Source organism: Sturnira hondurensis, unplaced genomic scaffold, assembly GCF_014824575.4.
Source record: "Sturnira hondurensis isolate 20B ecotype Veracruz unplaced genomic scaffold, ASM1482457v3 Scaffold0005252, whole genome shotgun sequence".
In the NCBI taxonomy this organism is placed as follows: Eukaryota; Metazoa; Chordata; class Mammalia; order Chiroptera; family Phyllostomidae; genus Sturnira; species Sturnira hondurensis.
This window is the reverse complement of record NW_028077883.1, coordinates 5249488-5277338: the sequence shown is the minus strand read 5'-3', so window position 1 is coordinate 5277338 and position 27851 is coordinate 5249488. Positions and strand designations below refer to the sequence as shown.

Genomic DNA, 27851 nt, shown 5'->3' with positions numbered 1-27851 from the left:
ATCTTTCAAGTGTTGGGAGTATTACCACTTAAGGAAAATTAAGTTATGAAAATAGAAGTTCAGAATAATATGTTGAAAAATAAGATATTGGAAAGGTATTTTATGGGCAGCTTTGGGTGACTTGATTGAAGATCTTTCACTTTTGGTAAAAAATACCTTGTTTATTTTTTTCTCATACCTTTATAACAAAATTTCCACAATTGAAATAAATCTTTTTTAACATCTCTCCATCTGAATTTTTCTTTTGTGTGCAAGGGTCCAATCTGTTTTATAGTTGGCCAAAGTTACAAGCTCAAAACCTGTTAAAAGTTGTTTCAATTTTATTTATTACACATGTAATTCTGATTGTAGGTAACTAATTTCATTAGTTCTTTTTCAACTTTTGAGATGAAACTCAATCAAATTTGTTGTGCACTAAAAATGTCTTTTAATATTGTCTATGTCATCTTTAAAATACTTTTTACATGACTTAGTCCAGTCAGGAGGGGAAAGCCACACAGTAATTTGAACAGGAACATTTAATATAAAGAATTAGTAATTATAACATAAAATTGGAATAGCAAGACATTGGCCTGGAAGAAGTGGATAGAACTCTAATGAATAGGATAGAACTCTAAAGATAAAAGGAGCAACCACTTCCATTAGGGCTGAGACAGAGCACAGCTCTAAATGGAATCTTTTCTACTACAGTCTCTAGACTTGCTCGAGTTAGTATTCCATTGTATATGGCATCCTTGTTAAGGCAGTTCCCTTTTATTTTCTGATAACAAGACTGGATGTATACTGGTTTCTACATCCAGTTAGTGAGAGCCTGAGAATCCTTGTAGAAATCCAAGCCATTGCTAGATTACTTGTCTTAGAATTTTTCTTTTGGTTAATTGGGAGAGTACTTCTAGGAGGCTGACATTTATATTCTCTTGGAATATAGGATTTTTTAAATATATTTTTTTGATTTTTATTTATTTATCTTAGAGGGGAAGGGAAGGAGAAAGAGAGAGAGAGAAACATCAATGTATGGTTGCCTCTCGTGTGTCCCCTGCCGGGAACTGGGAACTGGCCTGCAACCCAGGCATGTGCCCTGACTGGGAATCAAACTGCGATCATGTGGTTCGCAGGCCTGACCTCAATCCACTGAGCTACACCAGCCAGGGAGGAATATAGGATTTTTGAACAATTCTACCTTTCATCTTTACTTTCTTAAAGATGAATACTTTAAGATACTTTCATCTTTAAGGAAAATCTGTTCCTTTCATCTTACTAACACCTTCCCAGTTTCCCCATATTTATGAGTAATTCTTTGAAATGGGAAGATACATGTGCTATAATGCCAGAAAGAAACAATTAGAAAATAATATAGACCAAGGTTATTTTAAGGAACCTAGTCTACTGAATATGAATTTAAACTGTGATTAGGACTGTTTTATTTCCAAAGGGAAATTTTTAAGGGCATTTTATTTATTTATTTTAATTGTTGTTCAAGTATAGTTTTTTGTCTTTTACTCCCATCCCAGCTCACCCCCCCCATTGCTCCCCAACTCCCTCCCATTTCCACCCCCCTTAGTTTTTGTCCATGTGTCCTTTATACTTGTTCCTGTAAATCCTTCCCCCTTCCCCCCTAAAATTCCCTCCCCTCTCCCCACTGGTCACTGTCAGCCTGTTCTGTATTTCAGTGTCTTTGGTTATATTTTGCTTCCATGTTTTGTTGTTTAGGTTCCTGTTAAAGGTGAGATCATATGGTATTTGTCTTTCACCGCCTGGCTTATTTCACTCAGCATAATGCTTTCCAGTTCCATCCATGTTGTTGCAAAGGGTAGGAGCTCCTTCTTTCTGCTGCATAGAATTCCATCATGTAAATGTACCATAGTTTTTGGATCCAGTCATTTACTGATGGACACCTAGGTTGTTTCCCACTCTTGGCTATTGTAAATTGTGCTGCTATGAACATTGGGGTGCATAGGTTCTTTTGGATTGGTGTTTTAGGGTTCTTATAATATAATCCTAGCACTAGAATTGCTGGGTCAAAGGCAGTTTCATTTTTAGTTTTCTTAGAAAATTCCATACTGTTTTCCATAGTGGTTGTGCCAGTCTGCAATCCCACCAACAGTGAACTATAGTCCCCTTTTCCCTACAACCTCTCCAAACTTGTTGTTTGTTGCTTTTTTTATGATGGCCATTCTGACCAGTGTAAAGTGGTATCTCGTTGTGGTTTTAATTTGCATCTCTGTGATAGCTAGTGATATTGAGCATCTTTTCCTATGTCTCTGGATCCTCTGTATGTCCTCTTTGGAGAAGTGTCTGTTGAAGTCCTTTGCCCACTTTTTAATTGGGTTGCTTGTCTTCTTAGAGTGGAGTCGTGTAAGTTCTTTGTATATTTTGGAGAGTAAACCCTTGTGTGAGGTATCATTGGCAAATATGTTTTCCCATACAGTTGGTTCTCTTTTTATTTTAATACTGTTTTCTTTAGCCTTGCAGAAGCTTTTTATTTTGATGAGATCCATTTGTTTATTCTTCCCTTTATGTCCCTTGCTCTAGGGGACATATCAGTAAAAATGTTCTTGCGTGAAATATCTGAGATTTTCCTGCCAATGTTCTCCTCTAGGGCTTTAATGGTGTCCCGGCTTATATTTAAGCCTTTTATCCACCTTAAATTTATTTTGGTGTATGGTGCAAGTCGGTACTCGTTTCATTTTTTTGCACATAGCTGTCCAGGTCTCCCAACACCATTTGTTGAAGAGGGTATTTTTACTCCCATTTTATGTTAATGCCCCCTTTGTTGAATATTAATTGACTGTAGGGACTTGGGTTTCTTTCTGGGCTCTCTGTTCTGTTCCATTGGTCTATGTGCCTGTTTTCATGCCAGTACCAGGCTGTTTTGATTACAGTGGCCTTGTGATACAGTTTGATATCAGGTATTGTAATCCCTCCTACTTTGTTCTTCTTTCTCATAATTGCAGCTGCTATTTGGGGTCATTTATGGTTCCATATAAATTTTTGAAGTGTTTATTCTATGTCTGTGAAATATGCCATTGGTACTTTAATAGGTATTGCATGCATCTGTAAAATGCTTAAGGTAGTATGGACATTTTGATGATGTTAATTCTTCCAATCCATGAACACAGAATATGTTTCCATTTGTTTGTGTCTTCCTTGATTTCTTTCTTCAGTGTTGTGTAGTTTTCTGCATACAGGTCTTTTACCTCCTTGGTTAGGTTTATTCCTAGGTATTTTTATTTTTTGCTATATTGAATGGGATTTTTTTTGTTTCTGCTTCTGCTGTTTCATTGTTGGTATACAAAAATGCCTTTGATTTCTGGATGTTGACTTTGTATCCCGCTGTTTTGCCAAATTCATTTATTAGGTCGAGCAGTTTTAGGGTAGAGTCTATAGGATTTTCCATGTACACTATCATGTTATCTGCAAACAGTGACAGTTTTGCTTCCTCCTTTCTGATTTGGCTCTCTTTTTCTTTTCTTGTCTGATCGCTGTGGCTAAAACTTCCAATACTATAGTGAATAGAAGTGGTAAAAGTGGACAACCTTGTCTTGTTCCTGATCTTAGTGGGAAAGATTTTAGTTTTTGCCCATTGAGTATGATGTTGGCTGTAGGTCTCTCATACATGGCCTTTATTATGTTGAGGAATTCTCCCTCTATTCCCACTTTACAGAGTGTTTTTATCATAAATGGGTGCTGTACCTTATCAAAAGCTTTTTCCACATCTATGGATATGATCATGTGATTTCTGTCTTTGCTTTTGTTTATATGATGTATTACATTTACTGATTTGAGAATATTAAACCATCTGTGCATCCCCGGGATGAATCCCACTTAGTCGTGGTGTATGATCTTTTTGATGTATTGTTGGATGTGATTTGCCAATATTTTATTGAGGATTTTAGTGGCTATGTTCATCAACAATATTGGCCTAAAGTTTTCTTTCTTTGTTGTGTCTTTATCTGGTTTTGGGATGAGGATGATGCTGGCTTCATAAAAAGAGTTTGGGAGTCTTCCATCATTTTGGAGTTTTTGTAATAGTCTGTGAAGAATAGGGGTTAGCTTTTCCTTAAAAGCTTTGTAGAATTCTCCTGTGAAACCATCTGGTCCAGGGCTTTTGTGCGATGGGAGTTTTTTGATTACTTCTTCAATTTCATCTGCTGTTATTGGCCTGTTCAGGTTTTCTGCTTCTTTTTCATTGAGTTTTGGAAGATTATATTTTTCTAGAAGTTTGTCCATTTCACCTAGGTTTTCAAATTTCTTGGCATACAGTTCTTCATAGTAATTTCTTACAATCCCTTCTATTTCTGTGGTATCAGTTGTAATCTCTCCTCTTTCATTTCTGATTGTGTTTATTTGGGTCCTCTCTCTACTTTTCTTGATGAGCCTATTAAAGGTTTGTCTGTTTTGTTTATCTTTTCAAACAACCAGCTCCTGGATTCATTGATCCTTAGAATTGTGCTTTAAGTCTCTATGTCATTTAATTCTGCTCTGATCTTGGTTATTTCCTTCCTTCTACTTGCTCTGTGTTGTCTTTGTTGTTGTTCCTCAAGTTCTTGTAGGTGTAGGGTTATGTCGTTTGTTCGAAATGTTTCTATCTTTTTTAGGTAAGCCTGTATTGCTATGAACTTCCCTCTCAGGACTACCTTCACTGTGTCCCATAAGTTTTGGGTTGTCATGAGTTCATTTTCATTTGTTTCCAGAAACTTTTAATTTCTTCCCTAATTTCATTCTTGACCCATTCATTGTTTGATAGCATGCTCTTCAGTCTCCATGATTTTGAGTGGTTGGGTTTTTTTTCCCTTGGGGTTGGTTTCTAGTTTCAGTCCCTTGTGGTTGGAGAAAATGCTTGGTATGATTTCAGTTTTCTTGAATTTGTTGACTCTTGTTTTGTATCATGTGGTCTGTCTTTGAAAGTGTTCCATGTACATTTGAAAAGAATGTGTATTTAGCTTCTTTGGGATGAAGAGCTCTCTCTCTATACATATATATATCAGTTAAGTCCATTACATCTAGGGCATTGTTCAATGCCACAGTATCTTTGTTGATATTTTGTTTGGAAGATCTGTCCATTTTTGACAGTGGGGTGTTAAAATCCCGTACTATAATTGTGTTGCTGTCAATATTTTTCTTGAGGTCCTCTAAGATTTTCTTTATGTATTTGGGTGCTCCTATGTTGGGTACATATATATTTACCATGTTTATGTCTTCTTGGTGGATTCTTCCCTTGAGTATTATGAAGTGACCTTCTGGGTCCCTCTTTATGGCTCTTTTTTTGAAGTCTATTTTGTCTAATATGAGAATTGCTACCCCGGCTTTTTTTTTTCTTGTCCTTTTGCTTGGAAAATTTGTTTCCAGCTTTTCACTTTTAGTCTGCGTAGGTCTTTTGTCTTGAGGTGGGTCTCTTGTAGGCAGCATATGTGTGGGTCAAGCTTTCGTATCCACTCAGCTATTCTGTGTCTTTTGATTGGAGTATTTAATCCATTTACATTTAAGGTTATTATTGATAGGTACTTATTGTCATTTTTGTACCTTCGTTCCTCTCTCTCTCTCTCTCTCTTTCACTTCCTTTCCTTAAAGCAGTCCCTTTAGCATGTCTTGCAGAGCTGGTTTGGTGGAGGTATATTCTTTTAGACTTCTTTAGTTTTGGAAGCTCTTTATTTGGCCTTCTATCTTGATTGAGAGCCTTGCTGGATAAAGTACCCTTCGTTGCAGGCCTCTGGTTCTCGTTACTTGGAATATTTCTTGCCATTCTCTTCTTGCTTGGAGTGTTTTCATTGAGAAGTCAGTAGCCAACCTTATTGGGGCTCCCTTGTATGTTACTTCCTGTTTCTCCCTTGCTGCCTTTAAGATTCTCTGTCTTGGAATTTTGCCATTTAATAAGGGTGTGTCTTGAAGTGGGCCTCTTTGGGTTCCTCTTGATTGGGACTCTCTGTTTCCTGGATTTGTGTGACTTTTTCTCTCATCAAATTAGGGAAATTTTCCATCATTACTATTTCAAACAGGTTTTCTATCCCTTGTTCTTCTTCTCCTCCTTCTGGTATCTCTATTATATGGATATTATTATGTTTCATATTGTCTTGCATTTCTCTTAATCCCTCTTCATTCTTTCTGAGCCTCTTTTCCTTTCTTGTTCTTTCTGGGAGCTTTTTTGTACTTTGTCCTCCAACTCACTGATCTGATCTGCTTCATCGATCCTGCTTTTGATTCTTTTTACTGTGTTCTTCAGTTCAGAAATTGTGTTCTTCATTTCCTCTTGGCCCTTGTTGATAATTTCTGTTTCCTTTTTCATGTTGACATAATTCATAGTGAGTTCATTTGTAGTTTCCCTTAGTTTCTGGTAGCTCATTGTGGGCTCATTGAACTTCCTGGTAACCAGGGCTTTGAATTCAGTATCTGATAGCTGACTTGCCTCTATTTCATCTAGCATTCTTTCTGAGGCTTCCTCCTTTCCTTTTGTTTGGCGATTGCTTGTTTGTCTTCCCATTGTTTGTGAGACTCTTCTTGTTAGCTTCAGCTTCTTAAATTGATGTGTTCTGGCTTCCTGGGTTTATGGTGTGAACTTCTGTGGTAGAATACCTGTGAGATTCAGTGGTGTAGTCTCCTTGATGTCCAAAGCTCATTGGTGTTGGGCTGTCCTTTATGTTGGCTCTGTGTTTGTCTTTGTGTTTTGATTGTTTGGGGGTTTTTCTTTTGTGGGTCCTTCCCACCAGCTGGTTAACTGATGGTCCCTCTGTCCACCACCTCTTGTAATTTGTTGTGCTGGCAAGGACAGTTTGTGTTGAAGGTAGTTCTTTTGTGTGTACAAGGTTTTGAGGATTCTCTTTTGCTTTTGTTCAGTTGTTTGTACTGGGTAGTTTCTCCACTATTTAGTTGTATTTCCAGATAGGTCTTGGATTGAGGTTTATGTGGTTTCTACTACACTCTTCACTTTCTTCTGTTATCTATTGATGGTTCCTTTGTTGTTGGGTTTCCTCTTCCAGCAGGTATCCTGGTGTTCACTGCTTCCACCCACTCTTTTTTGTGATCAGTGGATGGGGAAGGCAAAATGGTTTAAGACAGCAGGAGCGTATTCTATGATATTTACAGTAGCAGGCAGTAGAGAAGAGATATAAGGTCCTTTGGCTATGTATAGTGTTAACCATGATCTTCAACCCAACGAGCCACTTTTAAGAAAGGATGGAAAGAAGATGAGACTCTTGTTGGGGAGGGAAGGATTGTGAATTGGATCTAGAAAGCAGGAGTTCACATTCTGAGGTAAGGTGAGAGTGAAGTAGAGTAAATAGGTGTAATGTGTGAGAGAATAGAGTTAACCACTACAGTAACAGAGTTCGGGAAACTGAAGTGAGCTAAGATTTGGGAGGGGTGATGTGAAGTATTTACAATTGTATGGAACAGCTATTATTTACAATAATATTAGAGCAACAATCATATGACAGAATCTGTGTGATCTAGATAACAAGAATAGGGAGTATAGGACCTTGAGTAGTGTCGTAAAGGATCACAATTGACATAAAGGAGAGTAAGTTAGCAACACATTGTGGAGGAGAGAACAGGGGAAACCTGTCAAATGATACAATATAACCATCCAAGCAAAGACTATACAGAAAGAAGAGGAATACAAAAATACTACTAAAATAGAGGATGTAAGAATAATGAAAAAGTAATATAAATATGCAGTAATTTTTAGTTTCTCAGCAATAGCAAAGTGTAATTTGTCTCACTGTGTCAACTGTTGGGATGCCCCCTCTTTGGGTCCAACTCTGGTCCTTTCACAGTCCCAAGTTTTTTGTCTCAATTGTGAGTTTAAAAAAAAAAAAGGTAAGAGAAGGGAAAAAGAAGAGATAAGATTGGAAATAAAGGAAGAAGGAATAATAGAAGAAAGAAGGAAAGAGATGAAAAAGGTATTGAAAGATAAAACAATAATAAAATTTTAAAATTTAAAAGATTACTTAAAAAAAACAAAACAAAACACCTCTTGTTGGTTTCAAACTGGCCAAGCCAGTTTTTCTGGTCTTAATTGGCTGCAGCAGGCTGAGGGGTGAGTGGTGTGGCCTTTTCTCCCTTCCCAATGTGTACTCGGCCAGTCTTGCAAGTGCTTTCCCCAGAGCTAGTCTGGCGCCTCTCCCCAGCGCCCCACACTGGGGATGCAGGTCTTCCTTAGAGCACTCTTTCTCCAGGGGTCATCACTATGGGCTGGGGTGTGGGTGCAGGCACCTGCCTCGGTCCTGCGGGTTTGGGTGGGAACCCTTCCCAGTGCTATGGGGGAATGCAGGGCCTTCCACCCAACCTTGGGATCGCTGCTGCCTGGCTGGGTGGGGAGTAGGCTGAGTGGCTGTCACAGGAGAATCCCCCAAACAGTTTTACTTTTTGAGAAATTCCTCCTTCTCAAGCCTGCCTCTCAGTGCAGCCCAATTCTCCGGCCAGACTGGTGACTGTCGGGGTCAGTGCCAGTCACTGCAGGGCTCTCAACTCTCCCAAGCCTGCAGCCAACCACAGACTGCTGGTGATCCCAGCCCCTGTGTGTTTGTCTCTTTGTCCTTATTTATTTCCCCTCTCAGCATCTTCAAGCAACCAGGTGCTTCTCAAACCCTGCTTGCCCGGGGAGGGAGGGAGCAGTTGGCCCAGCTCTCTCCCAAGGACGCTGTAGTAGACCCAGCGCTGGTGCCAGTGCAGGGTGCTAGGCCTGGGGCTATAGCCGCCCTGGTCCATTTGCTGGTCCCTAGGACCTTATTGTCCTGTAGCTGACTCCTTACCCTCCGGCTTTTCAGTGTCCGCTACAATCTGTGGTCTATTTTCATATATGCTGGGGTACTGTTGGCTGTTTGCTGTGTTCCTCTGAAGATCAGCCAGGTTTTTCTCCTGTGTGTAGGGGGAAGTGGAATCTGCTCCTTCCTACTCTTGTCCCAAAGGGAAATTTAAACATTAACAAACTTTTTAGGAATAAACCCATTCATTCTGTTTATTTACTGTAATTCAAAATTTGATTCATGAAACTTTATAAATATTGTTTGTTATAAAGTGAGGAATATGTATATCTTTGGGAATTGTGACAGTTAATAGATTCTGTATAAAGCAATACTTGGACAATCTATGCTACCATATTTTATTCAACTGTAGCAGTAAATGATGCATTTTTTTTGTTGGGGGAGTTGAGTGCGTATGTATAATCCTTTTAAAGAAAACGTGTACCTTATGCTTTTAGGCTATAATATATTCTATTTTATATTATATAACATTACATATATGATATACATATTATATGTTACATGTATGTAGTAATATTTCTATGTTTTTAAAATATTTTATTTATCTATTTCTTAAGAGATTTTATTTACTTATTTTTAGAGAGGGGAAAGGAGAGAGAGAAACATCAATATGTGGTTGCCTCTTGCAAGTCCCCCACCGGGGACCTGGCCTGCAACCCAGGCTTGTGCCCTGACTGGGAATCGAACCAGTGACCCTTTGGTTCGCAAGCTAGTGCTTAATCCACTGAGCCATATCAGCCAGGGCTATTTATCCATTTTTAGAGAGAGGGAAAGGAGAAAGAAAGGGAGAGAAATATCAATGTGCGGTTGCCTCTTTTGCATTCCCTACTGGGGACCTGGCCCACAACCCAGGCATGTGCCCTGACTGGGAATCAAACCTGCAACCCTTTGTTTCGCAGCCCACGCTCAATCCACTGAGCTATATCTACCAGAGAAATATATTTCTATGTTAATTTTACTTATTTCAGTATTTGTGGGCTATATATTAGAAAATTGGATATATGTAAATAACGGCAAATGCTAAGTCTCTAAATAAGAGTTGTAAATTGCAAAGGTTAGTAACAGACATTTTGATGCTACTGAGAGGAAAAATAATACTTTGAACTATAGGATATGGTAACATGTTCAGGGAAGTTACTATTTTATGTCTGACATTTTTTGTTGCTTCCTGAATTTTTTTGGCTGTATATATTTTAGCTCATCTGTGAAACGTGTTAATTTTTTGTTTAAAAATATGTATTCAAGGTGAATTCAAGTTTAGGGCTTTTGGTTTTCCCAGGTAAACTGAACAATTGCCTTTTTTTCCATTTTGTTACTGTGCCTTCCCATTGTTTCAAATGATCGTTATTTCAAATGATTCTCTTTTTATTTGGATCTATTGTCTTGTCATAGATTCCTCACCTGCAGCATTATAATTCAGAAGAATGACTGCATGGTGTTGAATACAGTTTGAATAGATTTCTATTGACTGTGTTACTCTTCATTTTTCCCTTGAAAGTAATCCACAGTTATTTTCACAGTTACTGCTCCCAGATGTTAATGCTAAAACTCTTTGACTCAGGTGTAATTCTCTTTATAAGATAGATGTATTCTAGCAAAATGAAATTTGAGTATATGTAATTCCATTTACCTAATGATTTGTAGGGGTGGCCAAACACATACTGCTCTAAATAACTTATTGAAATAGATCTATGTATACATATGTAAACAGGCTATATTTGTGCTTGTAATGTTTTTTGTTAGTGACTTAATATAAAGAAACTATTTGCTGTGAGTCTAATTGAACAGAACATAATATAAAGAAGTCATTTTTCTTCAAAAAAATTCTCATTTTATAGCAAAATAACATGCTTATGTTTTAGGTTCCTTAGATTCTAAGTCTATATTATTCATAGAATTAATGCCAGCTGCTGTAACAAATAGTCCCAAAGTGTCAGTGCCCTATAAAAATTTATGTCTTGCCTGGCTGGTATAGCTCAGTGGGTTGAGTGCAGGCCTGCAAACCAGAGGGTTGCAGGTTTGATTCCCAGTCAGGGCACATGCCTGGATTGCAGGCCAGGAACCCAGTGGGGGCCATGTGAGAGGCAACCACACATTGATGTTTCTCTCCCTCTCTTTCTGCCTTCCCCTCTCTAAAAATGAATAAAAATTAAAAAAATTATGTCTTGCTCTTGAAATGTATGTATAGATTTTCTTGTTCAGGCAGCTTTCCTGAAGGGATCTTTTCTAAGCACTGACTCTTTCAACATTTTAGGTACGTGACCATGTATGTGACCTTTTAAATGCCCAGAAATATGTGGGTGCTTTTCAAAACTCTTACTCCCCCCAAAACATCTCATTCACAGCTTTTCCTTCCAAGATTTCTGGCTAGTGTTTTTTTGCCCTCACCTCAACTGTTGTCTCTTGTCCTAGATATGAGTGACTTGTACATTTGCCTTACATGGTTTTGACAAATGACTCCAGGTACCCCCTCAATCCTACCCAAGCACTGGAAGAGTTCCAAGTCCAATAAGATAAAGGCAAGCCCTTTGGTGACCTCAAACAGGTCACAAAATAAATACTAATTCTTTGCGAATAAGGTCTGTTCTATTTGCTGATACTGGGCACCTATCCTGGGAATGTGAGTTGTTGTCCTAAAGCCATCGCCATGTGACAGACATGGGACAGGACCAGAGTGGGTTGGAATGCCACAGAGAGTCCTGGCTGCGATTCAGCTATTTTTTCTTGACTAAATGTGTGCTGGGTTGCTACAAGCTTTCCATGTTTTTCCAGAGTTCTGAAAAAGTTGGTTTTGCCAGTGTATTTGTTGTTTGTGGAGAGTTGAAGCATTGAGTTCCCTGTTTCACTATTTTTGCTGACATCTGGTCCTAAGATGTTTAAAGTTTGAGACTGATTTTATCCTGAGGACACTGGGCAAGGAGAGATGATGATGCCAAGGACATGTCACCCACTGGACACTAATGGAAGACTATCTAGATGGAGCTGCACACTAGGGAGTTGGAAACCTGGGACTGTGGGGAAAGGCAGAGGTTTCAGGGTGTGAGATTAGGCTTTACATTTGGTGATGTTGCACCTCTGGGATTCCGAACTGAATTTGGAGAAAGAGCAGCAAAGGGCTGCTGAGGCCTTAAGTTCGGGAGTACAGTCTATAGTCACTGTGTGAACAGAAACCTGTGGGATTCGTGCAGTAGACCTTCTGTTTTTCTTTTTCAAATGGGAAAAATTAGTTTTGGAATTTGGTGTAAAGTAACATAGCTATTTGTGCCAATTCCTTTGTCAGCTCTTAAAAAAATACTCTACAGTCTGTGGGACTCTCCTTCACAATTAGCTGCAATTGGTTGGGACTAGAGGAAGGTGTGGCTACAATAGCAGCCTTCCTCTGCTTAGTTTTTTTAATCTAGTTTCCATTAAACTAGAGCTTTATTTACTCTCTGCTGAATCAACTAGCACAATTTCTTCTCATTCTCCTTTCCCTTTCAGTCTTCTCTCATGTTTACCACTCTTTATTACAGGCTTATAGGCATTAATGAAAAGGCAATGAATGAAATTTATCAAAAATTCCAATGTGCTTTGTCAATTTCCAGGGTGGAATACCAGAGGCTTTAATTATTTGGAACTGAAAAAAAACATTGAAATTTCAAAAGTGTAATTTATAAATACAATGTAGAATAAAGCATAACCTCTTGGGAATTTCAAAATAATTTCTCTAGTGATTTACAAGTTATTTGTCTTTCAAAAGTCAATCCATAATTAGACTGTAAAAGAAAGAATATGATCAGGAAAGTTTTAATTGCTCCCTAAGTGCATTTTACCAAAGTAATAATTTTTTTTAAATTGGAAAAGAAGGGTACTATACTATAGGCTGTGTTATTGAAAGGAGAAACACCAAAAACATCATTTCCCCTTGCATACTGGTTTAGGTAATGTTAACAATTTGTCTGTCTACTCACGAAGTACAGAGATTGAGAAAATTCTGTTTAGAGTTAAATATTCAGTTGTGTGAATGTGTGTTCTTTAAAACATTCCTGTTCTATTTATTGTATGAGGAAATAGTATAAAAACTATATCATCTATATGCACTGGCAATTGTGTACACACCTTGAAAACTGGTCTCATTACAGGGCCAGGGCCTAACTCAGTGAGATGCGGAAGCTGGTTAAGGGGTATAGGAGCATAAACCCTATGGAGAGCCGCAGGCCCACTTCTCTGCATTTTCTTTTTCCCTCCTTCCCCTTCCTTTCCTCCTGTCTTCCTTTCCTTCCCTTTCCCTTCTTCCCTCCCTCTCTCCCCCTCTGCATGTAATTTCAGCTCCTTAACAGTTAAGAAGTAGTTACATTTATACAGTCCTAAAATTATTTTAGCCCTTTGAAAGCAACTGCAAGGCTGATGTGGCCCCTGGTGAAGATGAGTTTGACACCCATGAAGAGTTACAGGCTTGTGGTTAGACCAGGCAAAAGGTCGCTTTTCAGTGTCTGGGAAGTTTTGTAGATCAGTTAAATTCAGAACTCATAGCTGAAATTTAGAAGTGACTGAAGTATTGGGTTGGCTAAAAAGTTTGTTTAGTTTTTTTTTTTTTTGGTACGATAGCTCTAGTAGTGTTTTAGTTGTCTTTAACTTCATTTGAAACAGTTTTGTTAGATTGTATTGTGACAGCTGTAATATCAACATGCATTAACAATAACATCAAAATTGGTGAATTTTTGTGCAGCCATTTTAATATTGAAGATGGGAGAAAATATGCAACATTTTCAGTGTATCATGCATTATTATTTCAAGAAAGGTTAAAACACAACTGAAACACAAAAAGATTGTGCAGCGTATGGGGAAGGTGCTGTGACTGATCAAACATGTCAAAAGTGCATTACGAAGTTTCTTGTACTATTGACATTTTAGCCAAATAATTCTTTGCTGTGGGGGTGTCTTATGCATTGGAAGATGTTTAGCAGCACCCCTGGCCTCTCCCACTAGAAGCCAATAGTGGGAGATAACCAACATACTCAAAATACCCAAGTCAAAAAAGTTATTGATGAGTCTTCATTTTCCAGAAAATGAGTCTTTCATTTTACTGAAAAAAACATACAGGCTTTTTGGCCAACCCAATTGTTTTAGTTGAATGGTATTTGTACATAGTTAATTCTGTTTATTTAACTTTGCTTCTAATATTATTTTTTAAATTACATGTTTTATATAGGTGCATGTATATTTTAGTTAATGGGAAAATGTTCAAACATACACAAATGTAGAGAGAGTGTAATGAACCATTGTACCCATCACTCGGTTCCAACATTTATCACTTCACATCCAGTCTTGTTTCATCTGTGCCCCCAACTACATCTCCCCTCGCCTCTGAATTCTTTTTAAGCAACTCACAAATATTTCAGTATTTATTTCTAAAAGAGACTCTTTAAAATTATTACCATAATACATACCATTATTATAGCTCTGAAATTAACTAATTCTTAGTAGCATCAAACATCCAATCAGTGTTTAAGATTTCCTGATTGTCTTTTTTTTAAAAGCATTTTAGTTTAAGAATCAAAAAAAAGATATAATTGTAATTAGTTGCCTGTTAAACCTTTTTGAAATAAGAAAAATTAGCTTTTTACTTTGTGTTAATGTCACACCTACAGAAAGGTGGCAAAAATAGTACATCTTCCCTGCGTGTTAACACCTTACATAATTGTAGTACCATTATCAGAACTAAGAAATTAACATGGTGCGATATTATTAACTATTTTCGTATATTCAGTTTTACCATTCTTTACACTAATGTTCTTTTTCTGTTCTAGGGCCTGATTCAATACTCCACCTGTCTTGTTGCCTTAGTTTTCTCTAATATGTGACAGTTCATTAGTCTTTCCTTATTTATCGTGACATTAAATCATTTGAAGACTACTGGTCAGTGATTTTGTAGAGTGTCCTTTAATTGAGGTTTGTCTGATTTTTTTTTTATGATTAGACTGAGGTTGAGCGTTGTTGAAAGAATGTACTGAGGTGATGTACTATTCTCAGTGCCATTATCAGGGTGCATGCCATCAATGTCACTTGCTACTGGGGATCTTAACCTTGACCCCCAGTTAAGGTGGTGTCTTCTGGGTTTCTGCACTGTGAAGTTGTTCACTTGTCCTTTATTAGCTCTAAGACTGAGGTTGCTTTTGTAGTTTTATAGTCTGGGTTTTGCTGATTATATTTCCCTAGTGAAATTTAACGCATTATAGATGCTTCTTGACCCAATAAACCCATTATAAGTTGAAGATATTGTTGTGGAAAGTGCATTTAATACAGCTGGCCTACTGAACATCATAGTGTATAGCCTCACCTAACCTAAATATGCACAGATCACTTACATTAGCCCACAGTTGGGCAAAATCATCTAACACAAAGCCCATTTTATAATAAAGTGTTTAATATAGCATGTAATTTATGTAATTATGATTTGCTCTCTTCATGCTGGGCAATTACTCTTGGAGTAATTACCTTCCTCTTTTCTCCAGAAGCAGGGACACAGATGAGTGGTTTGTACAGTAGACAGGACGGGATGGGAAAACACGAAGCACAGTACCCAGAAAGCAGTGGGACGCGGTACATGGTAGAGCACTGGTTGTTTGCCAGGGTGCGTGTGGCTTTCGGGAGCTGTGGCTGCTGCTGCTCGGAGTCCTGACAGTGTTGGACTGTGCAGCACTCGCCCTAGAAACTGTCAAAATTCAGAATTTGAAGTGTGGTTTCTACTACATGCGTATCGCTTGTGCACTACGGTAAAGTTGAAAAATCATAAGTTGGGGACTGTCTGTGTTCTGTAAATTGGGTTAGATGATGTTATTCCCTTAGTTTAATTAATTCCCAAAGCTGTTAAAGTAAATCTAATGCAGTTCATCTTTAGTCTTTAAAAAAGCCTGTGCCCAGAAAAGTCAGTTTGCTAATACTTTTCTATAGAGATAACTTTAATAAACTATTTTTATCTTTTGCATACCTTAGAATCTGTTAGAATATGACTTTATCTATCTTGTTACCAGCAATTTAGTGGTATCAATTGGATTCAGACTGTAAACAAGTTTAATATATAGAGAATTTGAAAGTACAGTGAAGGCAGAACCAGTCTCCCAAATATTTCTAGTTCTTCTGTTACTTGTAAATTGGTACTATAGGCCCTCTGCCTTTTCAAAAATTTTAGTGAGCCACACTTAATTTTCCTTTTGGTAACAATGTAAGTGTTACTGTAGCCTGAAGTTTAGTTTTTCCTGTTAGAAGACTTTCTTAATATTGTGTTTCTGTAAGTATATTTCTGTAGTTTCCTGCCTTTTAGTTTTCTGGAAATGCTGCAACAAATTAGCAACTTGTTAGCTTAAAACAACAGAAACTTAGTCTCTGACATTCTGAAGGTCAGAAGTGCGGGTCAAAGTGTGGGAGGCTCCTGGAGAGAGCCTGCACCTTGTTCTTCCAGATTCTGGTGGATGAAGGCACCCTTGACATGTGGCCACAGCGCTCCAAACTTTGTCTCCATCTTCACACCCTCTTCTTCTCTGGTGGGTCTTATTTCTCTCCGCCTCTCCTATATGAACATTGTGATGGTATTTAGTGCACACCAGAATAATCTCTTTATGACAAGATCCTTAAATACACCTGCAAATCCTTTAACATACAAGGTGACATTCGCAGGTTCCAGGGATTATTGGGGCTTGATACCTTTAGGGGCTTGACACCATTCTGACTGCTATACTCGCTCTCACCGTACTCAAAGCCTGTCTTTGATGGCTTTCCGCTACCTGAAGCGACTACCTAACCCGAGGAAGCATTGTGCATTCTTTTTGGTCAAGAGATCAGTCATAGAGGTCTTCTAACTTTAGGAGAATTCTGGGGCAACTTGATTCTTCGAGACTAGCATGATCAAAGCTTAAAACTAGAGGATGCTGTAGCTCATGTGCTGCATTTTTCTATTCTAAGTCTCCTTCCTCCCTCTAGGTACATTTCCATGGCAGGGTACCTAATTGGAAAATTCGTATTTTATTGCTGCCAAGTCCTGTAGTGGACACCCCCAAATTACAGTCCTCAATATTTTGCCCTTGGAGTAGTGTTGAAAGTACAGAGTAGAGGAATAGGCAGTGGGAGGGCTGTGAGCCTTCCACCCCAAATATTCATTGATCATTCCTCACGGGTTTTCTTTTTTTGCATTTCATCAAACAATGTGGTTTGAATCATCAGATTATTAAAAATTGAGATATAAATGACATGACAATACATTAATTTTAGGTATGTGAGGTACTGATTATATGTATATATTGTGAAATGATTGCCAGAATAAGCTAACATTCATCATCCTGTGTTTCGCTAATTTTAATGGCATTGCCTTTTCTCTTAACTACGTGTCACATTTACTATTTCTTCATGTTTCTAGTAATTATGGATTTTCCCTCTGACACTGTGAAGGATAGATACTACATTGTAGAGACATTATTCCACTATGTTTTTCCAAAGTGCATTGATTTTCTTTTGTTTTATTAAGCTATTAGCTTGCCAGAACTTAGATTCCAAACTCTGTGTTCCCTTTGACACGAAGCAGCTGAAATACCTAGTTATTTTTCCCTTAGCTGGGCTGCCTAAGTCTGTCCTGAGTCGCTCCCAGGTGAGTGGTGAGCCAGAGATTTTGGCAGATTTTACTTGCACAATTTAGAGTTCCCTTCTGTAGCGTTTTTCCCCAGTAGAAATGAAATTTCTGCTTCTCATTTTCCAACCGCCGTGGTTATCCCACAGTGTCCTCTGATTCCTCAGCCACCACCCAGCACCAACTGAAATCCTCCTCACACAACAAGGGTAACAGTGAGGTCCGACCCTCCTCTCTGCTTTTTGTGTGACTCTGCTTCTCCAGTGGCTTGGGATTATTGTTTATGTTCTGTCCAGAATTTATACCCCAATTTTTTTCTTACCAAACAAACTCTGTACTCATTAAGCAGTAAGTAATTTCCCCAGCCCCTGGTAACTGTCTATAAATTTGTCTATTCTATCATACATATTTCATATAAGTGGAATCCTACAGGATTGTTCTTATGTGTCTGGATTATTTCCCTTTGCATAATGTTTTTAATTTTTATCCACGCTGTAGAGTGTATCAGAACTTCATTCCTTTTTGTGGGTGAAAAATTTTAACACTGCGTATCTCTACCACATCTTGCTTATCCACTCGTCTGTTGATGGACACCCGGTTGTTTGCGTGTAATTGGCTGTCATGAATAATGCTGCTGTGAACAGAGGTGCACAATTATCTGTTTGAGTTCCTCCTGTTCTTTATTTTGGATATATACCTGTGAGGAATTGCTGGCTCAATCACATGGTAATTTTTTAACTTCCTGAGGAACTGCCAAACTTGTGTTGCACGTGGGCTGTATACAACTTACATCCCATCAGCAGTGCATGGGATGTAACATGAGTTTTCCCAGTTCTTCAGTTCTCACCAACACTGGTTATTTTCCTTTTATTATCTTATTATGAGAGCCACCCCAGTGGGTATAAAGTGCTATTTCATTGTGGTTCTGATTTGCATCTCCCTAATGATCAGTGATGTCAGCTGGCTTCTCATGGGCTTGTTGGCCATGTGCATACCTCCCTTGGAGCAATGTCTGCTCAAGACTTTGCCCACTTTAAATTTGGGCTGTTTGTCTTTTTGTCACTGAGCTGTAGGAGCTCTTTATATATTCTGGCTATTAAAACCCTTGTTAGATACATAGTTTGCATATGTTTTTTCCATTCTGTAGTTTTTTCGCTTTCTTAGTAGTGTCCTCTGTTACACAAAAGTTTTTCAATTTTGAAGAATCCCAGTTTATCTAGCTTTTTCTTCTGTTGCTCAAGCTTTTAATATAATATCTAAGAATCTATTGTTAAATCCAAGGTCCTCAAGATTTACTCTTCTGTTCTGTTGGGCATTTTATGGTGTTAGGTGTTTCATCCATTGAGTGTTAATTTTTGTCTGTCATGGGAGGGAGGGCTTCAGCCTCACTCATTGCACGTGGAAACGCAGCTGTCCCAGCACTGTCTTTTGGGGGCTCTTACTCCATCAAGCTGACTTGACAATCTTGTCCAACATCAGCTGGTCTGTGTAAGGGTGTATTTCTGGACTCTCCATTCTATTCCGTTTGTCAATATGTTTCTCCTAAAGCCGGTACCACACTGTTTTGATTACTTACAGTATTTTTGTGGTGAGGTTTGAAAGTAGGCATTGTGCATGCTCCAACTTTGTTCTTTTTCAAGGTTGTTTTTGGTTATTTAGGGTCTCTCAGAATTCCATATGAATGTAAGTATTGGTTTTCCCATTTCTACAAATGAATAACTTTGGTAAAACCTGCTTTTTGGATTCTGTTTGTTTTGGAGCTTCATCCCTGTCCACAGACATTTAGTGCATTGACTATTAATGGATTATAATGCAGTGTCTGATTAAATCCCAGTGTAATGGTCCTTTCTCTGATAAAAACTAGACCGGTTTCAATTTTTTGCTTTAACAAGCAATGCCACATGTTCTTGTGCACGCCACATGTTTGGAAGTTTCTTTAGGACAATAGTTTTTAGCTCAGGACAGTTTTGCCTAATGAGGATCACTTAGCAATGTTTGGAGACATGTTTGATTATCAAGACTGAGGGGGATGGATGCCACAGGCATCTTGTGGATAGAGACAAGCCCAGAGATGCTGTTAAACATCCTATAATGCAAGAGCAGACTCCCACCCACCACAAAGTGTTATCCAAAGTGTCCAATTTGTTAATAGTGCCAAGGCTCAGAAACCTCTGGGGCATGCATTTAGAAGTGGGATTCATAAAGCTTAAGGTGTGAGCAGGGTTGTTTGGGGTTTTCTTGGTTTTATATGAAGTGGATTTCTGTAAAATATGAAAATACTATTTCCAATACAACTAAAGGTTTGGACTGGCTGGAACTAAAGTTTCTTTGGTGATGCTGGCAGTTTTAAGCAATTTAATTATCTTAACCCACATACAATAATAACAGTATCTAGAGCTAATGAACTCATTCACTTAACCATATAGTCTTTTAACTTCGTGAATTGAAATACATTGGTACTTTCTGCCTGATTAAAAGACTAATTTTCTAGTGAGAATCTGCTTCAAGAAAGTGTCACTTGTGTAAGACAATGATAGTTGGCATATTAGGCTGAAGATACTGACAATGAAAAGTGTAGAATTTTTAAAAATCCTCACCCAAGGATATGTTTATTGATTTTAGAGAGAGGGAGAGGGAGAGAAAGAGGAAAAAACATCGATGTGAGAGAACATCAATCAAGCTGCCTCTTGCACACACCCCGACCAGGAATCCAACCCACAGCTTTTGGGGTCAATGCTCCCAACCAGCTGCACCACCCAGCTGGGCTGGAATTTTTCCCTGACAAAGAGGATTGTTAAATATGAAGGTTTAACGTTGGAATAGTTTTTTTTCCTCTAGTGTGATTTAAATTAATTTTTAAATCCAAGACACAGATGAACTTAGTAAATTTTGAGACCCACTTTTAAACCTATCAGAATACTGGTCACCCCTTTTCAAATCTCACAGCATCCACTGCCCCAGAACAGCGCCCTGCTTGTGTGCGTAGTTTGCGTCTGATTTCTCGTTGCTTCGCACACACTTCTGAAGCCCACCTGTGCACCACTCTTACCCCCCTGCCCAGCTTTCCAGGTTAAGACCTTTTCTAAAAGTCTATTAAAACGCAAAAAAATTAAGATACTGAAATTATCACTAACTAGCAAAGACATGGCTATAGTATCGTTTGTATCTGTTTCGTCAAAGGCAGAAGACTCATAATGGAGGAAAATAGGTACTTGGAATTAGAATTGTTCAAGTCCTCCGTTAACTGAGTGAATACAGATCTTAATTTTGTATCTGTAATCTTCATTTTTCTTTCTTTTTACTAGGCATATGCAGCAGTGCTATGGCAACAAACTAAGGAAAACAGACAAAACTCGACCAAAAAAGCATGCTTTGGGATCGCCCTACCAGAAGAAAAACTTAATGACTTCCGTGATGAACAAATTGGACAGTTGCAGGAGCTGATGCAAGAGGCCACTAAGCCCAACAGGCAATTTAGTATCACTGAGTCTAGAAAACCAGAATTTTAGTCTATACAATAAAGCTTCACAAAGCGGTTCAAGCTCAGAACCCCTTATTTTAACTATCATTGGTTTTTAAAATTTATTTCTTCAGCTCTTAGGCTTCGAGAGTGCCCGGTGTTAATGAATTGTATTTTTTCATTTGGGGGTGTTCTGAATGCTCTCTGTAACGTGTGGATGAGGATCACCAGTGGGTGGAACTTTATATCATTGAGGTAAGTAACAGTACTTGCTGGATGGGATTTGATTTTTGGACTCTAAACAAGGAAGAATATCTCCAAATGAGACAAACTTATGGAATTTTGCCAAAATATTTTTATATATAAATTTGTTTTTAATGCTGGCCTTGTTCAAGCATTAGCCTTGTGTTTTTAGCATCATCAGATAAGTATATCATGATAATACATATGTGAAATTTCCAAAAAATTATTATTTAATTACACTATCATCCTGAAAGTTTCATTTCTACTTTCATAATACATGTGATTATGCTTTTCAGTGTCCCTTCTCCATCAGTCATTGTTTATTTATAATGAAAAGTTAAAAAGAAACTTTCAGGTTCAGTATTACTCCATCATTTGTATAATAGGTTATACAATATATAATGCATTTCTATAGTGTTTGTTAATAACTGGACCCCTTAAAATAATCTGTAGTTATCTTGAGAATCTCATTTATTGACTAATGGTTGAGGGGATAAAAAACCACTTTTATAAATTTTTCTTACATGAGTTCATATATAAAGTGAAAAATCAAATGGTAATTTCATTAACATCCTAGAATATTTATGAATTTTACAAAGTATTACAAACTAAAACAACTTATATTTTTATTTCATGTTACCTTGAGATCTTTGAAGTGATCGTTTTTCAGGGGCAATTGCCTTTATATCAGGGCTTTTCATCCCCAGTTTTATTGAGAAATAATTGACACATCACTGTATGTGTTTAAGGTATACAGCGTATGTCAGCTCTTTAAAAATTGATTTGTATTTGTTCCTGTGAGGTTTGATAGTATTAACTATACTTTACTACTTTTAAACCATTCCTACTTGGTTTATGTACTGCCTAAATCTCTTTTAGGTTAAAATTTTTCTATTTCCTGTTTAAAAAAAAAGATGTTCTCTGGGATTTCATGTCTAGTAATTTCACTTTACATATCCATTGCTCCAAATATTAGCTATACACTTTAATTTATAATACTAATCTAAATCTCATTTCTGAACTTCAGGTCTCTGTTTGAAATTCTATTTGGATTTTCCAGTTCATTTAAAATCAAACTTACTTTTCTTCCCCTTTCAGTGAGTGCATGATACTAACATATACCTAGTTCACCAGTTCAGAATTCTATAATTCAGCCTAGATCTCACCATTTCCCTAGAGGTCTCCTCATTATTCAGTATTTCCGACAACTCAGTGTAGTTGGTGCTTTGCAAAATGCCCATAGTTCTCTACCACTTCTGGTGCTCATGACCTTTTGCAATACGAGTTCGCAGTTCCTTCCATCAAGAATTCTATTTTCCAATTCTTCAAACATCTACTGACCTTGTTTTTTGATTTGCTCAAAAGAATGTGGGTGGTGACATTATGCAAAATAGGGGGACTAAGCCTCAGAGCCTTGTACTCTTACACCTGCGCTTGGGAGACTTACCCAGCTGCCTGCCATGTGAACAAACTTTGGAGGGTACTAGGGTCACAAATAATCTCCCTAGGACACAGATACTTCATGTTTAATAAACTCTGGCATCATAAATGAAAGGCTGCAAAGACCACCAGAAACAACTTTAGAATTAGCATGTACATAATATAAAACAATTATTTTCTTTAAACATAGAACTCAAGTTTGAAGATATCTACAGGAAACAAGGCATTATGAAAAAAGAACCAAAGATAAGTTCTAGAAATGGACAATAGAATGACTAAATCAATGGGCAGGTTTACGAGAAGATTGGGTGGCCCTAAAAAGAGGATGAATGACTGAAACCTAGGACAAGAAAATTATCCAGAAGGGATGTAGCATAGAAAAGGAGCCTGAAAAATATGAAAGAGTAGAGGATGAAGCAAAAGGATCTAATGTATAGCCAACAGTGGTTTCAAATAGAAAAGGGGGCAGAAGCAATGTTTGAAGTAATTGCTGATGATTTTTCAAATCAGTGAAAAATACCAATCTACACATTTATCCCAAGCAGAATCTATGTGAAACAGTAGAATGCTAAAGACAGAAACTTGTAAAAGCAGCCAAAACAAAAGCCACATCTAACCTTCAAAAGCAACATCAGCTAGATTTCTCTTTAGCTGTTGAGAGAGCCATCTGAATGGCCATCTCTAATATGTGAGGAGAAAGTAACTTTCAAATTCTATACTTACCAAATATATTTCAAGAATGACAGTGGACTAAAGACATTTTCAGACCATAAACACGAGCAAGTTGCCACGTGCAGGTTCTTACTAAAGGAAATTCTAAAGGATGTGCTGGGTTTAGTGGAAAAGTAGTGAAGAAAGAACGAACCAAGATGCTTGTACATATTGATTAATCTAAAGGGACATTTTCCATGTAGAACAATAATTATGTTTCATGGGCTTAAACACGTGAGAGGTTTTAAAATAAACAAAATTTATTTAATAAATTTTAAAATTTATTTATTACATAAATTTATGTAAGTTTGTAGGGCAGTGATTGGAGTAACTGTTCTAAGTGAAACAGTCTGAGAATGAAGAAACTGATCACATGTAAATGTGATTTCTAGTGTTTAATTCATTTCTATATAACACATGCTAAAATGATTTTATATAAAAGCGGCTGTATGTTCCAAGCTATTAGAGGGAAAAATGAAATACGAAAAAAAAGTGTGATAAAATAAGAGAAAAAGATACATAAAAGGGGAAGGATAAATAGAAAAAATGAAGTAATAGATATAACCCAATTATGTCAGAAATTACAACTTAAAGCAACTGAGTTATCCAGTTAAAGTCATTTGATTGTGAAAGTGGTTGAAAAATGAGAGCAATTGTGTGCTGTTGGAAGGCATACATCACAAACCATAAAATACAACAAGTCTGAAAGTGAAATGATGGCAAAAGTTACACCAACCTAAAGCCAGCTGACTTAGGTATGCTAATAGCTTCAAAAAATTGTTAAGGCAGAAACATTGTTAGAGCTAAAGAAAGTAACTCCATGTAATGAAAGGTTCAGTTCATGGGGAGAATCTCTTCAGGTTGTTGCTGTGGAAGTGAGGGATTAAGCAGCCCCTTGTTTTAGGAAGGTGATGTAGTTCCAAATAACACAGGAATCAATCAAGAAATGCTAAGGAGTCCTAGAATATAAGTGGAATTGAACACTAGTGAAATAACAAAATTAATGGAGTGTAGCTGAAACAGTAGTGGAGGAAATTGATAGCCTGAAACGTGTCTAGCAGAAAGGCTGCATATTAATAGGAAAAGCATCTATCTTAATAGAAGAACAGGACATAATCTTAAAGGAAAAAGAAGGAAATAAAGATTAGAACAGAAGGTAATACAAAAATCAAAAGTTTATTCTTGGAAAAAGTCTTCACAGTGACAAACATCTAGCCAAGGTAACTAAGGAAAGGAGGAGTGGGAAAGAGGGCAGAACTGCGTGTGTTCTCACGGGAGGTGTGGTACCACGAACAGCCTAGAGCCGATAGATCTGTAACATGTACAAGACATGGACACATTTTTAGAAACATATAGTTTACCAAAATAAAAGAATAATTCTATAGCCATTAATTTAATTGAATCAATACTCCTAGAAAGAAAATTCCAGGCAAAACAACTTCTCTGGTGAGTACTGCCAAATATTCAAGAAATAAGTAATTCCAAATGTGAGCCCTTCCAGTGAACAGAAAAAGAAGGATACTCCCTAACTCATTTTACAAGACCAGCAAATACCTGATACCAAATGATAATATGTGAAAGGAAAATTACAGGCCAATTTCACTTAGGAACACAGATGCAAAATCCTAAATTAACAGCCATCCCTCAGTATCTGAGGGAGTTGATTCCAGAAGCCCCTGTGGATACCCAAGTCCATGGATGCTCAAGTCCCTTACATATGCATTACATTGCATAGTAGTTGCATATAATCCGAACACATCTTCTCATATTAAATAATCTCTAGATTATAATACCTAACATAAAATACATTATACAAATGTTTAGAGAATGACAAAAAAGTGTACATGTTTAGTACAGACACAACCATTATAGGCCTAACTACACAGTACATGAGTAACAACCTAACTTTCTTCCCTTGATATTTTTGATTTGCAGTTGGTTGAATCTGCAGATCGAGAACACACAGATATGAGGGGCTAACTCTTCAGAACATCTAAAGAACTGTATGTCAGTGAGTAAGATGTACAATCCAACTCAACAAGAGATTCACAAATAAGGAAATCCACTTGGCCTGTAAACATTAAAAAATACTTTCTCATTTTCAAGAGAGAAACACAAAAAATAAATCATAATGAGACTGCATTGCTCACCATCCAGATTGACTAAAATAACATGACAATAACAAGTGTTGACAAAGATAGGAAGTAATGGAAACTGTCTATCCTGCTAGTGGGAGTGTACATTAGTACAACCTTTTGGGAAAATAGTCTGACATTCTCTAATACATTTGAAGACGTTTATATTCTATAAATACTATTGCATTAGGATGTGTTAATTGAGTACAGATTCTGCTGCCAACTACAGATTATTTAACATGATTAACAGGTTCTGTGACTAAGCAAAACAAGTGTAATGAAACCAACTCTATCATAGGCTAATCAATATAAATAAAAGTTAAGTTTCTATGGGACAAAACAGTATTGAATGAAACAGTTATTCATGGAGCTGCTGGACATGGATTTGAATACCATCTTTTTAATTCTGTCACCTTGAGCATGTCACTTTATAGATTAAAAAAGATTTTGTCCACTCCCCACTTCCCAAGAAGCAATTTTTGCCCTCAAAGGATTTTTGTGAGGACTAAATGAGTTAATCCATGTGACATGCTCAGAGCCATACCTGGAGCTCAATACACACTATAAAGCACATGTTAACATTGTTATTGCTATTGTTATTAATATTCACAGCCTGAAAAATTACTCCTACATATGTGCACTGGATGATCTTGTGTACTTGTGGAGGATAAAGATGCAAGAATGTTCATATAAAAATTACTTTAGCAGCTCCACGCCAGGAACACAGAACAGATAAAAAGTTATGGGAAGTCCTGTTACAGTAAAACGAGATAACTATAATACTGATTGAAAGAAAGAAGTCAAATACAAATACAGTATAAGTCCATTTGTACAAAGTTAAAAAATACACGAAATCAAACAAGATTGTAAGGGATGCAGATGTTAGGGGTGAAACCATAAAGAAAACCAAGGAAACAACAGTCACAAAAATTAGGAGGATGGTTACCTGCTGGGGAGTGAATAAGGTTGTGATGGAGAATGGGCACTTGGGGGTCTTCTGGGGTGCTGGGCGGCAGTGTTTTATACTTTGGTGGCATTCTCATGGATGTTTATCATTATTCTTGACAACCCTCCCCCTCCATGGCATATTGAGCCTTATTAAAGAAGAGTATTTATTGAGTATGATGTTGGATTTTTAAAATTACAATACCGAGTGTCCACTAAAGTAGGAAAATAATTATTTTACTCCAATTAAGGATGAACCACAGCTTTCCTTTTTCATTTAGCATAATTAGCTCCTCTCTTTTAGCACAATCCAATTCTCCACAATTTCTATCTATTCATAACATTTCATGAACTCATTCAATATGTAACATAAGAACACACCTGTTTGAGGGGGAACATAAAGAGAATGCTTACACTGGTGTTTGCACTTGTTGCTTTAGTTTTATAAACCATGTAGCACTTCTTTCTTTCTAGACCTTGGCACCATTTTATGCTGATAGATTTGGGAGAAAATCGGTTTTGCAGTGCACAACCCTGAGGGCGGCTTGCCTACTCCCTCTGGCCTCTAGCTCTTTGGTGAGATACCTGCTAAGGAAAAGACAGGAGGACCTTGGTAATGCCTGTTAGACTCATACAAAGTTACTGAATTTGAAGAAGCTTATCTAGTCTAACTATGATCTTCATCCTTTCCTTTCCAGAATTTATTTGATCAAGATACGCATCTTGACCCCCAAGATTAGTGAATTTGAAACACAAATGCACTTCTTCCTGCTAATTTTGTGTTCTGGGTATATCCAAGTCTGACAGAAATATACAGAAATGCTGGGCTCAGTTGGCAATTATGAGCTTAAATAAATGTCTTATTGTTATACAAATTTAAGATGAACTTGTGCTGTTTTAGCTAAGAAATAATAGAGTTCAATGCTAGGTATCTGAAATAGTACACCCTTTTCAGGGTTCCTCATCATCGCAGTGCAAAAACTAGTAAGAGCTGAATGTTGAATAGTTGTTGCCAAGCAACTTTAGAAGAGTAAGTATCTGCATAGTAATGGCATATGGAGTGAGTACCGGCACGCACAGTGAGTGGCTGAAAAGAGCACAAAGCACCAGGGTGGAAGGACAGTGTTAAATGCAGAGCTCACCAGAGAAGTCCACGGGACAGGGGAGACATATGTTCCTGTGTTGCCCAGACTAGAGCTAGTCTGCGTTTGCTGGGCCGGCAGAAGCTACCCTCTGGTGGATGCACTGACATGGGCAGGCAGCAGGCTTGCAGAGGAAGTTGGGGTACTGGGGTCCTCATCGAGAGGGCAATTTGGAGCCTGGGGAGTGCAGGCAGGCTAGGGTGGTGGCAAGTGCAAGGAGTGAGTTGGGGCATCGGAAACCAAGTTGTAGGCAAGGTGCTGAGGGGTCTGGGATGCTCTGTCCATGTTGGGAGGGCCATGTTAAGTGATTGTCCAGGCTACAAGCTTGATGAGAGATTATGTGCCCTGGCCATACTGCTGGGGAGAGAACCACTGGATAGCCTAACACACGTGCCGCTGACAGCCATGCAGCAGGAA

General features: G+C 37.7%; 1 protein-coding gene across 2 annotated transcripts in view; it reads left to right on the top strand.

Moving 5' to 3' along the window:
* Positions 1–27167, top strand: part of SDHAF3 (succinate dehydrogenase complex assembly factor 3) — a 52677-nt gene extending 25510 nt beyond the window's left edge. The window contains exons 2-4 of one of the 2 annotated variants that reach the window (XM_037046432.1): positions 20664–21073; positions 26767–26868; positions 26991–27167. In XM_037046432.1, the coding sequence (XP_036902327.1) occupies positions 20664–20867 (204 nt within the window). In that variant the 3' untranslated portion in view covers positions 20868–21073; positions 26767–26868; positions 26991–27167. Of the gene's footprint in view, positions 1–20663; positions 21074–26766; positions 26906–26990 lie in introns of both variants that reach the window. The other variant, XM_037046433.1, reaches the window with a different exon arrangement.
* Positions 27168–27851: the final 684 nt, after the last annotated feature.